This window comes from Peromyscus californicus, unplaced genomic scaffold (genome assembly GCF_007827085.1).
Source record: "Peromyscus californicus insignis strain IS unplaced genomic scaffold, ASM782708v3 Scaffold_9__1_contigs__length_137607984, whole genome shotgun sequence".
Taxonomy (NCBI): domain Eukaryota; kingdom Metazoa; phylum Chordata; class Mammalia; order Rodentia; family Cricetidae; genus Peromyscus; species Peromyscus californicus.
In genome coordinates this window covers 12,680,916-12,699,495 of record NW_026294617.1, presented here as the reverse complement: position 1 = coordinate 12,699,495, position 18,580 = coordinate 12,680,916, and the positions used below count along the sequence as shown (strand labels likewise).

General features: G+C 43.4%; 2 protein-coding genes across 7 annotated transcripts in view; one reads left to right on the top strand and one right to left on the bottom strand.

The window, feature by feature from the left end:
• Positions 1-8,196, top strand: part of Gnb4 (G protein subunit beta 4) — a 234,267-nt gene extending 226,071 nt beyond the window's left edge. For all 6 annotated transcript variants that reach the window (XM_052730263.1, XM_052730258.1, XM_052730257.1 and 3 more), the window contains 2 exons: positions 61-277; positions 3,276-8,196. In XM_052730263.1, the coding sequence (XP_052586223.1) occupies positions 61-277; positions 3,276-3,382 (324 nt within the window). In that variant the 3' untranslated portion in view covers positions 3,383-8,196. The remainder of the gene's footprint in view (positions 1-60; positions 278-3,275) is intronic.
• A 947-nt stretch (positions 8,197-9,143) lies between these two features.
• Mfn1 (mitofusin 1) overlaps positions 9,144-18,580 on the bottom strand; it is a 46,897-nt gene continuing 37,460 nt past the window's right edge. The window contains 3 exon segments of the mRNA XM_052732100.1: positions 9,144-10,935; positions 12,877-13,011; positions 18,198-18,394. Of these exon segments, the coding sequence (XP_052588060.1) occupies positions 10,857-10,935; positions 12,877-13,011; positions 18,198-18,394 (411 nt within the window). The 3' untranslated portion in view covers positions 9,144-10,856.

Sequence of the window (18,580 nt, the reverse complement as noted above, 5' to 3'; positions counted from 1 at the left end):
TCACACCCCAGTGCCAGGATCTGTGCCCCCATTGTTTTTATGTATTTTTTTCCTTTCTAGTTCTTCCCAAGTGGATATGCCTTTGCCACTGGCTCTGATGATGCCACTTGCCGGCTCTTTGACCTCCGTGCAGACCAAGAGCTACTGTTGTATTCTCATGACAATATCATCTGCGGCATCACTTCTGTGGCCTTCTCAAAGAGTGGGCGCCTCCTGCTAGCCGGCTATGATGACTTCAACTGCAGTGTGTGGGATGCGCTGAAAGGAGGTCGGGCAGGTTAGTGATGTGGCCAAGGCCGGTTCTGTCTTACACTGGGGCCTGCTGGGCGTCCTGGAGCTTTCAGAACAGCAACTGGGTCCTCTCCTTCATATTCTTCATTACCTTTGAGGGTAGTTGGAACATATACCCTGTTGAAGAATGACATTGGGTCCTATTTGGTAAATTAGGGTCAAGAGCAGTGAATATAAATTGGTGCCATCTTTCACAAACCAGTTTTCTTTTTCTTACATCTTGGTTTGTTTACTTATTATTCTGAGACATGTTCTTATGCTTGGAACTCAGTGTGAAACCCATGCTGGCCTTGAGCTCCACATCCCCCTGCCTCAGCCTTCCAAATGCTGGGATTGCTAGTGAATACCACCATCATGCCATGCTAAGCTGTCACTTGGGGCTAAGCCATCGTTCTCTAATCTGACAGGAAGCATGGTTTCTGCTGTGACTCATGCTCTTGAGACTGATCCTGAGGACAGGCAGACTGTCTTCCAAGCCTCAACAGGAGCCCTCCACTGCAGGTCCCATTAAAAGACAACATAGCAGCCATACTGGAACTGGGATTAAATGGAGGGATTTTTTTTTTCTTTTTTAAAGATTTATTTTATTTATCATGTGTACAGTGTTCTTTCTGCATGTATGCCTGCAGGCCAGAAGAGGGCGCCAGATCTCATTACAGATGGTTGTGATCCATCATGTGGTTGCTGGGAATTGAACTCAGGACCTCTGGAAGAGCAGCCAATGCTCTTAACCTCTGAGCCATCTCTCCAGCCCCCATAAATGGAGGAATTTTTAATGTTAACTAAAATAATTTAAAATTCTACGGTTGCTGGGAATTGAACTCAGGACCTCTGGAAGAGCAGCCAATGCTCTTAACCTCTGAGCCATCTCTCCAGCCCCCATAAATGGAGGAATTTTTAATGTTAACTAAAATAATTTAAAATTCTACTTCAGGAATCAAATGGCTGTGTGTGCGTGGTTTGTTACTACTATAACACCACAAACATTCTTCTGCACCCCAAGAAAAACTGGTAGGGTGCAGTGTTGTATGCCTGAGACAGAGACAGGAAGATCACAAGTTTGAGGCCAGTCTGGGCTATACATCAAGACCCCCCCCATCTCCAAACCCAACTTTAAATAGCATGCCTGCATTATTACCAGTTTTCTTTTTTTACACACATACTTCTTCCCTGTGCTCCCCACCACTATCTGAGGCTGATTCCAGAGGGAAGCTGGGATCACAGTTTAGCAAGTCAACTCCGATCTCCATTTTTACCAATCTCAACTGGTTCTTTCTTCCAGTCAGGAGATATGTTAGTGGCCTAGTGACTGAATCTCTAGTCTTAAACTGGCACAAGATTATTATGTGACACAAGATGGTCATGTGACAGGTATCAGACAGCAGATGGGGGGTGTCACCCCTACTGGCCCCTTGCTAATGCAGTTCTGTTTTGACACTCTTGCCCCCCCTCCCAAGTCCCAGAGATCCCTGCTGAGGATCTTGTAGCTTACAGCTCTGTTGCTGCCTTGTGCCTCTTTTGCTCACTTCCTACCTTTAGAAACCCCCAGGGTTGTTGAGGTCTGCACACACAGGGTCTCAGCTCTTCCAGGAGTAATTTTCTGCAGCCAGTTAACGAACTGCAGTTCAGAGTTTTATACCTTGCAAGTCGAGTTTTGAAAAGGATCTGCTGCCCAATGCCAGCCACTCCGTAAGGTATTTTGTATTTGGCTGCTAATCTGCTCGTATCCTAGCTCATTTCTAAGATATGCTCGAGTTTCAGGTTTGCTTTGCTGATAGCTGCCCTCCAGCTGGTTCAGCACAGTGTCTCACTTCACAGCCAGATCCAGACTTGGGGGGCAATCCCTTCACTGCCCTTTCCAGGTGACCGGCAAGGCCACCTCTGGGCTTTCTGTTACGTTATTTCAACCCCATGATGGTAAAGTACCATTCACTGCCAGACTGGAGATACTACCGGGAATATTTAAACAGGATAAACTTCTGAGAGTGAAATTATGTTTAAAGAGAGATGTTAGGTTCTGACATTGCATTTTAACCTCAGAGTCCCTGACGGCTTCATGATTAGGAGGGCGTCTCTGAGGGAGCCAGTGACTGTTCACACATTCTTTGCCACGAGATAATGAGAGGATATTCTCCTTTTCATTTGAATATTTGCATTTTTCACTTAAAGCTTGAGAATTGTTCAGTTTGTCCTGTGCAGTAAAAGGGATGGGTGAGTCTCAGATCACTGCAAAACAAACAGAACTTAATGAGCTCAGTGGCTTCATTCAGTTATAACTAGTCTATTTGGTGCTCAACAGAAAACTAAATGAATGATTTGGGTCTGTTCTGGAAATAGGATGGAAGGCAGCTCTCTTGTTCTTGTGGGAAAAGTATACTGTATTGAACTTCCATTTAAAAATGTGTTTTTATTGAAAGACAGTTCAGTAGCAAAACTGGACTAGCACGAACTTACTAGAGATGTGGAATTTGCCTTTACATTTGTTTCCTTTTCTAGAAAGGAAAATTACAAAGCACCCAGGTTCAATAGCACACGTTTGTTATCCCAGCACTTGGAAGGTAGACCCAGGAGGATTAGGATCTTAAGGTTATCTTTGGCTGGGTACCAAGTTCAAGATCAGCCTGGACTACATGAGACCCCTGTCTCAATTTTTCTTTTTGTAAAACTTTTTGTATAACTTCTCAAAAATTGATGTTTTTGTGTTAAAAAAAAAAATCAGTTAACCCGTGGTGTGTTGTGTCCTGTGCCTGACTTGCCCTGACAGCAGTCTCCCCAGGATGCCTGGTGTGTTATGTCCTGTGCCTGACTTGCCCTGACAGCAGTCTCCCCAGGATGCCTGGTGTGTTGTGTCCTGTGCCTGACTTGCCCTGACAGCAGTGTCCCCAGGATGCCTCTCATTTTTTAAATCACTGTCTGCGCTGTAATGCACAACTTTGGTAGTTCTAAAAGTCCAGTTTTAACCTTGTATTGACCTTTCTTTGTAGGTGTCCTTGCTGGTCATGACAACCGTGTTAGCTGCTTAGGTGTCACTGATGATGGCATGGCTGTGGCCACCGGCTCCTGGGACAGTTTTCTTAGAATCTGGAATTAACAGTGTCATTTTTTTGTTCTCCAATGGTTATTTGGAGAAATCCATGCTACAGCCTATAGCTATGAGAAGAACTCTACCTTCTATTTGCGGATGAAGATGTTTCTATTGAAATGACGACATACGAAAAGAAGCTTTCAATAAACTACAACCAAATGGTGTAAAAGGAACAATCAAGATGAAGGTCCCTTGTTGAGGTCGAAGGGCCGGGGTGTTAGCTGAGCAGTTGTGTTGACTTTAACCCCGACAGACTCGCTTGTGCTGGTTTTCTGTAGATTAGAATAGACACTCGTTAGCAGATGACCATTGTGTTTGCATTTTGTCAGGGACTCCCCTTGAACTCTGTCTATATGAAAACGTCACATTTTTAAAGTGTTATCACGGAAGAGCCAGGACTCAGGATAGGCAGAAGTGATAGTGTAGATATATGTGCTGTCTGAAGGAGTCCCCTTGGGTTCTGACGTTGCATTTTAACGTTAGAGTCCCTGATGGCTTCATGACTAGCAGTGCTGAGAGGATGGTGGCTCTGAGGGAGCCAGTGGCTGACTGACACAGTCTTTGCCAGCTAGGAATCTAAGTAAGTGCTCCTTTGAGTCTTTGAGGGGGCAGGTGATGGGAAGGCAGGGGGTAAAAATTTCACTTTGACACAGGAACACATTGAAGTGTCATTACAGTTTATTATTATATTAATAACCAGTAGACACTGGCATGTAATTTTTGGTATTCTAAAAGGCTGAGCCCTTTGGACCTTTGGATCTTGCTGTTAATTTCACTTTCAGAAACCAAGTGTATAGAATATACTAGTATTTCCGGTATGACAAAACCTGACTTGTCCCTGTATCTGAAGACTTTTGCCCAGTATTCTCTGTAATAGGCAGGAAACTGTCTCACCTTTTACATTCTTGAGAAACGTAAACTCATCCACGCCACTGGCACTAACTTACATGTAGTAAGATGGCTTCATGAATTCAGTGTTGTGTCAAATCTGTTGCTTTTATCTGTAGTAAGTGTACCCTTAAACTTCTGCTTTCCCATTGGTGGTGCTGCAGAAGGAATCCAGGGCCTGGTGCCCGCCAGGCAACTGCTCTGCATCCCCAGCTCCTCTGATGGACAAGTTCTGCTGCCGTGTAGTGCTGTTCTCCATAGCATGACACACTTGTTTCCAAGTAGCTTACTGCAGGCTGTCTGGAGCTGAACCCTCGAGCCTAAAGCATTGTTTCAGAGGGGTTCAGCTCGCAGCAAGCTGTCCAATTGCTCAGTAAAGTGTCTGTCATTGGGCTGTCCTGCCTCCAGACTGAACAGAGATGCCTCTCCTCTTGTTTTCTCCTGCAAATTTAAATGACTGACAAGAGTTAAGTCTTGCTGGGTGCTGCCTTCATGGGTTACTTGGATGTATACACACACATTGTTTTGTAACTCAGTAACATGTAAGTTGCTGTTTAGCAGTTTTATTGTTAAAGTTGAGCACCTGTAACTATAACCTTAATAGTCCCAAACTGTTTCTGTGACTTTTCATCCTTATACTGTGAATGTGCCTATGTATGTATCCGCTGTGATAAAATCAGCATCCCTGTTATCAAGGTCAGTTGCTCTTAAGAGAGTACAGTGGACAGAGCCTCCTCCCACACAGCTCCAGGGTTGGACCTGAGTGGGGCGCAAAGGGAATGAAAAGCAGACACACAGACACAGAAAGCTGGGGTCATGTAGACTGGGCTCTCCTGTGGGGAAACTGCAGCTCCCAGGAAGGAATGTGTTACGTGGAGTAGCAGAGTTGGTGCTACTGTACACAGATGAACAAGGAGGCAGCGGTTACGGTGTGCAGCTGGGTCAAGGAGACAAGGATGGCTAATCTCCGTAAGAGCAGCCTCTGCAGGGAAACAGTCTTCGGGCTGTAAATATTGGGGGTAGGGAGGGGTGCTATGGTGGACTTTTCTACATAGTCCATCAGCATTCATACTCAAGCCAGGAGGGCTTTGCCGTTCTTCCACGGGTCTGGAGCAAGGGTCCTTGACACAGCAGTACCCCTGTCAACAGCACACATGCACTCAGGGCTTTCTTTGCTCCCTACAGGATAGAGGTGAACTGAGATACAGTACTGAAGAGAAACAGACCACCAATGGCAGGTGTGAATGTGTACCTCAACCCTTAGTTTCGGGGACACCTTTGCTCTATTTGTGAATTAGGGAGGTCACTTTGTAAAGCGTAGCTCTCGGAAATAGGGCACAATTTACTTAAAAAAAGAAAAGCCTGACAGTGGTGGGATGGAATCTAGCCTTGCTTGTACCTGTTGCCTGGAAAGCACTCTACCGCCAGGCTACATCTGCAGCCTGCCCCACCCAAGCCAGAGTTGAAGCACTGATCAAATCACTCCCCCTAAAAGGGTATATGTGTCTAAGTCCGTTGTGTAGCTCAGAATTCACCCCAAACTGTTCAGAACAGCTCTTCTAATATGTATTTAAAAATGGGGCTAGTGATTAAACCTGGGGTAAAGTACTTGAAGCACAAGGCCCTGCGTTCAGTCCTCAGCTGTGTGTGTCAGTCAAAAGTCATACTAAAGGAATTCTATGGCCCTAAATGTTTTAAAATGGAATTTAGGGCTGAAGAGTTGGCTCAGCAGTTAAGAGCACTTGTTATTCTTGCAGAGGACCTGGGTTCAATTCCCAGCACCCACATGGCAGCTCACAACTACCTGTAACTCCAGTCCCAGGGGATCTGACTTCCTTGGGCACCAGGCACATTAATGCATGCAGGCAAAACGTTCATACACATAAATCTGTTTAAAAAGGAATGTACTTTCATGTTATGGAACCATGATGAACATGTGGCTGACAGCACACAGCACTGACGTTTGACACAGCAATGACCTTCCTCAAGCTGCTTTCTACTGGTTGGTGCCTTCAGGGTTTCTTTGCAGTTTCTGTTGTGGCTAAATAAATACATTGGATTGCCTGAAACTTCTCGAAATTAGCCTACATACGTGCCTTAGCAGGTTGACGCATAGCGTGCATAACATCAAACAAAAGTCATCTTGAGATGGACAAGATTTTTAACATTTTGCCATGGCTCCTGCCTTGGCCTCTAACTGGGTCCACAGGCATTCGCCACTGTGCCGCTTTCCTTGAGTATTTTAAAGGCACACGTGCTTTTCTTAAACAATGTGCCCACCATGTGGTTGAGTAAACGCCTCAAAGTGCTGTTCAGCAAGGCCATCTCCACCTGGAGACGGGCAAGCTTCATTTTGGCAGCTGTGCTCCATGTAATATCCCAGCCCCCAACTAGCTTGCACTTAGAAGTGATACGCATGTACTGTATTGAATTCCAAGTCCATAAATGCCAAGTGTTGGGGTCTGCTTCTTGAAGAGCGAGGCTCGTCAGTAGCTGTCATTTTCATTTAGACTTAGCAAGCTGATTGATGTGTTTCTGTTAAGGAATTTTAATCCATTAAAAAGGAAGTGAACTAGCGCACGCCTGTAACCCTTTACTTGGGAGGCTGGGACAGAGGGATCACTGAGAGTTGAGGCCAGTCACCAGGGCTAGCAGATGGAAACCTTGTCCCAGGGTTGGAGAGAGAGATCAGTGGTTAAACCTGCTTGCTATTCTCACAGGGGGCCTGAGAACAGTTCCCAGTGGAGGTGGCTAACAACTGCCTGTAACTTCAAGGGATCCAAAGCCCTCCTCTGGCTTCCTCAGACACCTGCACACACATAATTTAAATCCTTTTTTAAAGGAAAAGAAATCCTATCTTAAAAACAACCATAAATATGATCATTCTGTTGTTGAAAGTACTCGCCAATCCTGTTGATAATTTAGATTTAGTAGTAAAACTAAGACTTTGTTTTAGAAATGAAACTATTCAGGGAAATTATGTGGATGTGAACATCCTGTATTTTAAACCATTGACTAGCCTAGAAAAACTGAATAAGCAATCCCCCAGATGGACCTGCCATCATTTCAATAAGGAACATTCTTTTAGAATCTGCAGATCATATCAGACTTGTACAAATACTTAAGAACTGTGTCCAGATGTTTTTTCTCTGGCCACTGTGGAAAGCATGATTTAAAATGATGTCTTAGCTTCCGTTAGAAATGTAAGAGCCACCCACAGGTGAGTCTGTCATTTGACAAAGATGGTCTTCAGTCGGATCCTGCGGCTCGTGACGCACACAGCAGCTCGCTCCTGCTTTTCATTGGTTCAACAGTGCTCACAGGAGGTCAAAGTCAGCACTGTCAGCCGCAGACTGATGGAGCATCTTGTATTTAGGAAATATTTTCCATCTTCAGAGTTTTCTAAAAGTTTTTTTTTTTTCTTAAATCCAATGGCTGACTTTGTAAAACAGGTATAATAATGTAGCATCACAACTAGTATGAAATGTACCCAACAGAATCTTCCAGCACATGGTCTGTTAACTAGGACTAAAGTGGCACAGCGGGAGGTTGTGCAAGCCTTTCTGTCTTTATACAGTGGTGCTCTAGCCTACCATTTCTCACCCAAGAGGCTTCTCTTTGCACATCTGCATCGTCTCACTGAAGCCGTGAGATGGCCCACACCTCAAGTGTGTCCTGAAGCTGATTTAAGTACTTTCCTTCCTATAAGGCACCTTAGAAATGTCCTCAAGTATTTTCCACAACGAAGCCAACTGACTATGAATGTCAGGCATATGTCTAAAGCTTTACTGTACAAGCAGAGGACTTGTGCCAGGATTCAACAGTATTCTGAGATGTAACAGTGACTCACTCCTTTATTTGTACAGTTGCTTGTGAAATGTTGTAGTGAGCTGTTCCTGTAATCTGTAATCAATAAAGTGCTTTTCATCATCTTTCATTGTACTGTGTTTTAAGTCAAATTTTAGTAAGATTTTTAAAGTTAAGCCTCAGAACTAAACTCAAGTCCAGTACTTCCTTGGTTAGCTCCTCTTCCTTTGTTTAAATGCTGTCTTTATTTTATAAAATAAAAAAAAAAAAAAAAAAAAAAAAAAAAAGCCGGGCGGTGGTGGCGCACGCCTTTAATCCCAGCACTCGGGAGGCAGAGCCAGGCGGATCTCTGTGAGTTCGAGGCCAGCCTGGTCTACAGTGCGAGATCCAGGAAAGGCGCAAAGCTACACAGAGAAACCCTGTCTCGAAAAACCAAAAAAAAAAAAAAAAAAAAAAAAAAAAGGAAATAAGGGAGGACTGGAGTATCACTGACCCAAAGCTGGCTTTCATTTTATTAAAGCCACAGATTTCTCATTCACAAGTAGGTTGTTCCTCTCCTTAGTGGGGCACAAGAGTAGGTCTGTAATTCTAGTGATTGGGAGCTAGATGCAGGAAGATCCCAAGGTTGAAACCCTGTCTCAACAGAAACAACAGCCATGCTTCCCCTGTAGCTCCCTTGGGATAATTTAGTTCCATTTTTAAAACTGAAAAATCTATTCAGTGTTTGTACTGACCTCTAAGTTCGAGGCCAGCCTGGTCTACAGAGCAAATTCCTAAACAGCCAAGGCTACAGAGAAACCCTGTCTCAAACCAAACAACCAAAAAGGTTTGTATTCGTTCTATCTGTTCAAGGAGTCCTGCTGGCTGGGTACTTACAAGCTGCATGCCTACCACGGAAAACCTCTCAAACTGCCACTGACAGTGGTACACCAGGGCCCTCACCCTGTGACTGGCCAAAAGAACTGTCAGTAGAGAAGTAATTAGGGCCTCCCTCCAATGTAAGAGAACTTAGATGACTCCCATGGAAAATGACAGGGAGTCACTAACTGAGATAAATGCTGCATTTCTCAACTAACAGGCAAATAGATTTATTTTCATCTTGCAAGCTTGTATACTTATAAAAGTGTTTTGTAAAAAGTTAAAGGTCATACAAAGTTTATAAATAATACTGTAAACATACACAGTAAATCATCAAGTATGTGTGTAGTAACTGAGCAATAACAGTCAGGATTACATTCTGTGCATGCGAGAGCCCAGCCACAGGTGTAGTCTTCTCTGGTAGGAAGCACACTGTTCTCAACAGCCCTGACTTGATCAAACCCAGAGAGCCACATTGTAGCATGCTAATGATGTGGCCAGAAGTAAAAGTGCTCTGTAACTTTGTAACTTAAGTTGGCAGACCTCCATTTCAGAGAGTAGTTTTTCATGTAATTTTCACCTAATCCCACCTGGCTGCCTGTACCATTTGGGGGGTGAAAAATCAGCAATAAAAGCAAAAGGTAGTCATGTGTGTTTAAATTTGAATACTGCAGACCAAAACCCAATTTTCCTAAAATGTAAGTAATTCTGAAACATTTCTATGGTCTAAATAATGGTATATGATATTGTAACATTCTTCAAATACCTTAAAAATAAGAAGTGTACCTAGGGCTGGGTGTGGTGGCACATGCCTTTAATCCCATCACTCAGGAGGTAGAGGCAGGTGGATCTCTGTGAGTTCGAGGACACCCCAGTGGGAGTTCAGTGTCCCCTGGATGGCAAAACTGACATCCAGGACATACTCATAGGTTAGCACTTTACTTTTCATAGTCAGGTCAGAGAAGCAATCCTGCCTTGCCATTTAAAAGTATTTCCATACACGCTGTCAATCAGCCTTTAATATAGAGGCACACATAATACCTGAACCATAAACATTTCGTAAACACAGAGTGATCATTTTTAATGGGGCCCAAGGAAATTCATGTAATTAAAGTTAAAGCTTCCAGTGGGGACAAGCCCCGTGTGTCAGTGAGATTCCTCCTAAGGATCCATTTGTCACAGTCATGTCTCCACGGTCATGTCACCACACGCCGTACATACCTCCTGTGTTCCACTCTGGCCACCCCTTCCACACCTTCCACCTCATGTTTAGGTAGAAAAGCTCCCCTTGCTAGACTCGAGGCTGACAATGTTTCTAAAGAGACAGAGCAGAAACTAGACTCACATACTTCATGTGTGACTATAATGACAGGCCTTTCTACTATTTCACATCAGTTTTAATGGGAATAAAAGAAAGGTAAAAACTGTGTTTAGTAGTGGTTACATCCTTGCTGTGAAGGCAAAGTGACCGCAGGACACCCCGGAGGAGCCCACACTCCCTGGTTTGAACAAATCAGCTTATAAACAAATTCAATATTCCCATTAAAGAAAGCATCAAGAACTAGTGAAGGAGGGTGAAAAGATCTCTAACTCCTGGATGCCAGGAAGCAGTTACCCAGAATCAAAGACAGAAAGCCCTGGTTGAGAGCTGCAGGACCCACCCTCAGGGGCTGCACAGTTGGTTCCACCGTTTTCAAGGAATCCATCATTTAACCCACAGTTCAGTCTTCACTCTAAACTAAAGCTAATGACGCATTGCAACACTTCAAAAAGTGCAACCCCCCGAGACAGGTCATTACCACAGTCTCTGCAAGGCATTGATACTCAGAGTTAGTAATTCATACTGAGGTCATTTCATAAAAATAGCTCTCCCCATCGTCCAAGTCCGCTTCCTCCTACAATGCGATCATCACAGCAGCCTCTGTGGTTAAGATTCTTCATTGCTTGAGTGTAGAAACTGCTTCGTAAAATTCTCCAGCTCACTTTCAAGCTGAACGGCTTTATTTCTAGTTAAAAGACAATGAATAAAACACCAACCTAATTATTCTAACAGTCAATGAGAAGAGTACATTCTATCCAAACTTACAAACAGCCCTCCAAGCAGCTGTGGCCATCCTTAACTGAAACTCATACATGACTGTTACCGTGTGTGCTCCTGCTATGCTCACAATGAGTATGACCTCAGAGTCTAGAGCAATAAGAAGACAGAAGTCGGGGACTTCAATATTGAAACAGCCTAACAGCTTAAACAGGAGTCACATCCTAAGTCAGGGTCAGAACTGTAAAGTGTAAAGTACGGAATGACTTACACTGTATATGCAAAGCAGCTGGCAAGGAGCACATTAGAACCATAGTTGGTGTAATCAATTGCCTCTGAGTGGAAGCCCTAACTGAACTGCCAGGCACAGTCTACACAGCATGTTCTCAATCCATGCTAGGGCATGTACTCACAAAGAAGGGACTCTATTTGGAGAGAAGGGAGTTGTTTCGTTGTCTCTGAACATGTGACTGAGGTCACAGAAGTGAAATGTGCATACGCAGGTGAATATAGTTCTTCAGACTGAGCCTGAGTTGGTAATTGTGATTCAGACCAGCCATGTCTTGCTAGGCCAGAATGAGCATCAGACATCACCCCTTGATTGCACTGTGGACATTATAGAGTGTACTTAGACACATGCAGGGCTTACAGCCTGGTCTACACCTGGGCTCTGTGCTGCAGCCTGATGTTTCTAAGCTGGAAACTGGCTTGGCATGTGAAGCTACAGGTAACCTTAACAGTGGACTCCATGAAAACAAACAGCTGAGCACTGTGCTGCACTGCACCTCTGCAAAGGCTCTTCCACGAACATGAGCACTGTGTTGACAGCACATCTTCATTTGTCTAATTACATATGCCCTCAGAACTCAGGCCACGAGGACAGCCCTCCAATCTGCAAACACTGGCCATAAAGCTGCTCTCTGATGTAGAGCTACATGCAGTGCGAGCCCTGACTCAGCAGTGTTGCTCAGACAGTGCTTAACGCTACTCCAAGACATGCTGGCAAGCGGCTCGTGGTTAAGGAAGTGAACACAACTGCCAAGTCAGACCTGATGGTGACACTTCCACTCCTGCCCCAAAGGATCCATAATAAATCAGAACAAAGCACAAGCCCAATTTATCAGGACACCTGTAGTTCACTGCTTCCAACGCAAGTGTCCTCCTTCCTCAGAAAGAACAGGGCCTCTGTGGTGGGTGGGGATTTTTGTTCATTTGGTTTGAGTTTGTTGTTGTTTGTTGGGTTTTTTTTAGTAAGGTCTCATGTGGCCCAGGCTGACCTTGAACTTGCCATGTACCTGAGGACTACTTTGAACCAGCTCCTGTCTCCTAAGTGCTGGGCACACAAGATGTGTGACACAATGCCCAACTGTCATTTTAGATTACTGAACTTCTGTTCTAGAAAAGAATCATCCCAGCCTAAGAGAGAGTAAAAGTCCTACAAAATTCCTTCTAATTTTGAAGGCCTCTCCTGCTGCAACTGGCATAAGGAATTAAACAGGGACAGTCCTTGTCTTCTTAAAACCATTTATTTTTATCTTATGAGTGTCGTGCCTACATGGATGGATATGCACCACTTGGCACGCCTGGTGCTGAGAGAAGCCAGAAGGTGGCGTCAGAGCTCTTGGAACTAGAGTTACAGGTGGCTGCTGGGTGGCCACTGCTGTACAGACTTTTTAGCTTTATGAAGTCCATGTAGGTGCTGGGAACCAAACCCCAGTAGGGGCCTCTGCAAAATAGCAAATACTCTTGCTGAGCCATCTCTCCAGCCCCGAACATGGACACTCTGAATTTAAAGCAATGAAGATAGTTAATTTAAAAGTTCTAATGCAAAGTCATTACTGACTTCACATAATAATCTTAGATGTGAGATGAAATTACATGTTCATGTTACTGAGAGGGAAAAGTTTACCTTAACAGCTTCGAGTTGTTTTGTATTTTCTCCAGTTGATCTATTTCTTTGGATAATCTAGCAATTTCTTCTTCCAGATGTTTTTGAGTAACATCAACTTGTTGACACAGTCGAGCAAAAGTGGTAGCCATTTCTCTAAAATAAAATTAAAAAAAATTATGTAGGTTCTAAAAAAAACTATATATTAAAAAGAAAAACTTTGTTTTGTTTCGTTTTTTGAGACAGGGTTTCTTTACATAGTCCTGGCTGTCCTGGAACTCAGACCAGACTGGCCTTGAACTCCGAGATCCACCTGCCTCTGCCTCTGGAACGCTGGGACTCAAGGTGTGCACCACTATGCTCCGCTAAAGAGGAAAACTTCAATAGCTAAGCTGGGAGGCCAGCCTGGCCCCTGTAAACTTAGGGTGACTGCAGGCTGCTTTACTGTGCCTCAAGGCACCATGCTCGTGAGCCCGGGCTACAGCTGCCACAGGCCGTGAACACAAATGAACTGCAACTGCAAAGAAGACAAAATGCTACACGTGCTAGAAGGAAAAGGCAGCAGCTGCAGGATAGAGGTGCAGGGAAGGACCGCCCACGGGACTCAAAAACCTGAAGAGCCTCTACAGCAAAGGACACAGTCAACTGAGTTAAGAAACCCACAGAGAGTGGGACAGAATTTTTGTCTGCTATAAATCTGACAGGATTAATACCAGAATTTAGAAAGAACTCAAAAAAAGTCAAGAAAACAAACCACCCAAGTAAAAAATGGGCTTTAGATCTGAACATACTCCTCAAAAGAAGAAAAAATGGCTAAGAAATATCTCAAAAAATATTCTACATCCTTAGCAATCAGAGACATGCAAATTAAAACTACTTGGAGGTTTCATCTTACCTTAGATCAGCTGAGATCAAGAAAATGACCGACAACAAATGCTGGTAAGGATGCAGTAAAGAAAAGCCTCATTCATTATTGGGATTGCAAACTGGTGCAGTCCCGTGGAAATCAATGTGCAGACTTCTCAAAAGCTAACAGCAGATCTACCATGTGACCCAGCTGTCTCACTCCTCAGCAAACGCCCAAAGGACTCAACATCCTACTTCATAGGTACTTGCTCAGTTCATTGGCACTATTCACAATAGTGAGAAATGGAACACATAAATGTCCTTCAACTGATCAACGACTAGATAATGAAAATGTGGGACATATACTGCTCAGCTGTAAAGAAAAATGAAATCATGAACTTTTCAGGTAAATGGATGGAACTAAAAAAGATCATATTGAGTGAGGTAACCCAGACCTAGAAAGATAAATACATGTTCTCTCTTATTTATAGATTCTGGCACTGAATCCTTATCACACACATACACGCATGTACGCATGCACCCAATTTAAATAAAGTTTTACCACTTGGGATGGTAATATTCTCAAGAGCCATAGAGTGTCTAACAAAAATCCCAGTGCCATACACAGCAAACCTCCCCTTGCATTGCTAGGTAGGGGGAATCCAAGCGGATTCCCCAAACAATACAGGCTACTGGTGTTGCCATTGGTTGCTTCCCAGAACTGGAGTGAAAGACTATTGCTGAAGACATCACACACTGGACAGACTTGATGGAACTGCCTAGAACTGACATGCAAGGAGCACAAGCTCTAATGCCATCCGAAGTAGCTATGCATGCCAGATGCCTAGGGACAAGAGCAATCAATAGTCCTGCCAGGCTATAAAGCCACAACAGTGACCCACTCCCCAAGATAACCCCAACAGTGTTATAGCTTAGGGGTGATCAAAGGCTGCCTAACTGGATTAAAGGCCCGCTCAATGGAAGAAAATTCATGTCTAGTACTGTAAACCTAGCCAATTACTGGTGGCTAGTGAGGTCACAGACCCTAGAAGACTAAAAGAGAATATTGCTTTCCTAAACCAGTATAATTTCTAACTCCATTCTTAAAACTTATACTTACATCCACGGGCAAGTAAGTGTTGCTCTCAGACTCTCACCAAGGGAGCTTCTTTCTGCAGTAGATGGAGACTACTACTATTATAATTACTATTTCAGAGAACAATAGACTGCGGTGTGCCTGCCCTTAATGATCCATCTAGACTGCAACCTCCAAACCTAAGGCTCAGGGGGCCCTGCTAAAAAGGGTCCAGAGAACCAGGACATCTGCTGCAAGACATGACATGGAAGCTGCACCCATGAAATGTCAACAACTGGGTCACCTAAACAAGAGGTGCTTGGTGACAGTAAGTAGAGGATCTAGTAGTGATAGTAACGTACCGATGCAGATGGGGGAGCTCACAGGTCTTCACCCCAGGATGAAGAGCTACAGGCAATTAATGGCTGCCGGGAGAGGGGTGAGATCACAGAGCCAGCCCTAAGAACATACATATGAACAAACTAAAAGGACTCAGTAGAGCGTGTGTGTGTGTGTGTGTGTGTGTGTGTGTGTGTGTGTGTGTGTGTGTGTGTGTGTGTAAAACAATAAAGGAAAGATTTCATAAACTTGGGGGACATGGGAGGAGTTGGAGGGGGAGAGGCAGGGTAAAAATGATGTGAATACAGGATGCACACAGGACATTCTCAAGAAAATGACAGAACACAGACACACCAGGAGACACCGTCACAGGAGATGGCATTTCCTCAGAAGCATAAGAAACTTACTCTTCTCCTCTGCTCAACAAAAACAAAACTGTTGGGGAAGCATCCTTTTGTGAGATAAATCATTAAGCAATGTGTACTACCATAAGCAAAGGCCACATTCAGTCTGAGTGCTAAGGACAGTGGCTCTAAAGAATGGTGTTTGTATTTTACCCAGGAGTATGGCTACTCTGTGCACCTCAGACATAATTATCTAACACTTCTCTCTGCAACTGTCTATACACTATCATTTTCTTCATGCTACCAAATTCCACTATGACACATCAAGTATTTTTCATTCTGTTAACATTTTTTTAAATACTGACATTTGCCTAATATGTCATAACTAATTATTTGTGGTTGCCTCCATTATAATGTAAAGGGAAGGCCAAATTATCTTCCAACTTTACATTTCCCATAATTCCTACAATTATGTTGGGTGATTTTTTTTTTTTTTTCTTAAAGAAAGGGAGGCATGGAGCTATACCATTTATTTTTAAGACCTTCACTCAGGCCCAAGTATCTTCATCAGAGAAAATATCTTCCATTACACAAATAAAATTACAAAACAAGAGTTCCAAAAGTATTTGGTGCATATGGCATGAACAAGTCTCTCAACCACAAATCTCCTTGTTTTGACCTTGTATCTCAAACAGATTTACCTGTTAATTCCTGTCTCTTGACTAAATCATTCCATACACTACACCACTGCAAAGTGATTGGCTTTAGAGCTAAATGACTGATGACATCATTCCCAGAATTCCCAATTACCCAGATTCTAATCTCTGCAAATTTATAGCCTTGTCCTAGAAGTCAAAAATCCCTCTAACATATACACTGTCCACACTTTCATGTTTTTTTAAAAAGATTTGTTTGTTTGTTTATTATGTATGTATGCCTGCACACTAGAAGAGGGCATCGGATCCCACTATAGATGGTTGTGAAACACTCTGTGGGTGCTGGGAATTGAACTTGGGACCTCTGGAAGAGCAACCAGAACTCTTAACCTCTGGGTCATCTCTCCAGCCCTCTTGATGTTCTTGAACACATTACCTTCCTCCTCTATCTACCTCTTCCGCATGTTCAAACCTCATGTGCCACCCGCTCCCATGAACCCTTATTAAAGGCTGTTCTTTTTCAGGCTTCACCTGCTGAACCACCCCCCACTTCTACCACTTTCCCTTACAGGAAGGATGACATTCACTTTGCTTTGTCCTTCTGTGCATGTTACCTCTTTAAGTTCAGATCTTCTGGGGCTATTTAACTCTGGCTCAAATGCATTTAAATATAGAACACTGCACTTTGGTTTAAAGGGAATTCAATAATTTTTGTTAATATTTAATTGTTATAAAAGCAGAAACTAGGGGTTTGGAGAGAGAAGTCTGTGGTTACAAATAGTTGTTGTTCTTGAAGAGGATCTGGGTTTGGTTCCTGGCACCCACATGGTGGCTCACAACTATCTGTAACTCCAGTTCTAGGGGATCTGATGCTCTCTTCTGATCTCCAAGGCACACATGTGGTACATAGACATATGTCCAAATATGGTCCAAGAATGAAATCACATGAGAATTCTGAGTGCTTGTGAGAAAACTCCAAGAAAACAGGACAAGAGTCTTATGACCATTGTTTCTTAAAAAACATGGTTCTTGGAATGTGTTTTGTGTCCCTCCCAGGTGTAGCAGATAGGAGTGAGTTTACTTCAGATTATTCATTACAACTGGCTATTGTTATTTGTTGTTTACAATGTCTCTATAGAAAGACATGTTCTGCTGCATGAGGCTGGTCCACCACGTGCACCTTGTCCTTGTGACTGGACACTTCACTCACGTGACTCTTCTTAACCTTCAGAGTATAAATTGATTCTCTGAATAAAGGTGGCTACTGCATGAGATTTCAGTCTGCCTCCTTCATTGCCTCCATTCTCCCAGGTCCCACTGCCTCTAGAGCAATAAACAGATGTATATGCAGGCATAACACTCAAACCCATAAAATAAAATCTAAAAGACAAAGTATTTTTTAATGGTGGGTATGGTAGCCTTTTCCTTTAATCCCAGCACTCTGGAAGCAGGGACAGGAGGATCTCTGTGAGTTCAAGAGTTCAAGGCGAGCTTGACCTACAGACTGAATTAAAGATCAGCAAGAGCTACACCGTGAGATCTTAACAACAACTTAAAACAGAAAAAAAAAAAGGAGAAATTGGATAGACCTAGACCTATAAGAAAATTATCTTGAAATCTAAAAACCAATACTGTTACACACTTCAAGTTTGGACTATGATAGTAAAAAGCATGTTCTAGTCATCATAAAATCATCAGGGCAAAGTGGACTCAGGAGGCTGAGGCAGGAGGACTGCCATGAGTTAGAGGCCAGCCTGGGCTCCAATAAGACCCTGTCTTAACAAAACAAAAACAAATGAAAATCAGGAGTCTGTCCACTTAATTGAGCCTACTTAATACATGCTACAAATTCAATCTTCATGATGAAGGAACCAGCATCCTAATAGGACCACACCTGAGCACAGCCCTGCTACAGAACTGTTTGTTAAACCTGTCCTGCCTTCTAAAGGGTTCTATGCACCAACTTCCAAATGCTCAGACCTAATCCACCAGGGCGTGAGGAGAGGAGTGCTGACAGGTGGGAGCAGACATGTGGTCATGAACTTCAGCGAGCCTCTGTGGAAGCTGCACCTTCCTACTTACTGCTGTACTTGGTGGCTGCAGTTTGCGCTTGTGAAGCTCACAATCATCTGCAGCTTTTCGGTTGCATAGTTCACAAACTGCTGCTTAAATGCTCTCTCTTTAGCACGGGTGGTCCAGGTCAGCCTTTCATACAGATACAAAGCTCCATACATACTTAAGGAAACAGAGATGAGTTTCCAGCCCACTGTCTTCCAAATCTGCAAGATAAAGTCACAACTCACTGTGAGAAGAAAAAACACTGGGAAGGGACACACTGAAGATACTGTGACTCCTGATTCATCTTCTAAAGATGCATATACCTTCCTCATAAGGAAATCAGATAGAAAAAAATATAAACATCAGGATGGACTTTCACAGCTTTCCATAACTGATAGGCTCAATCA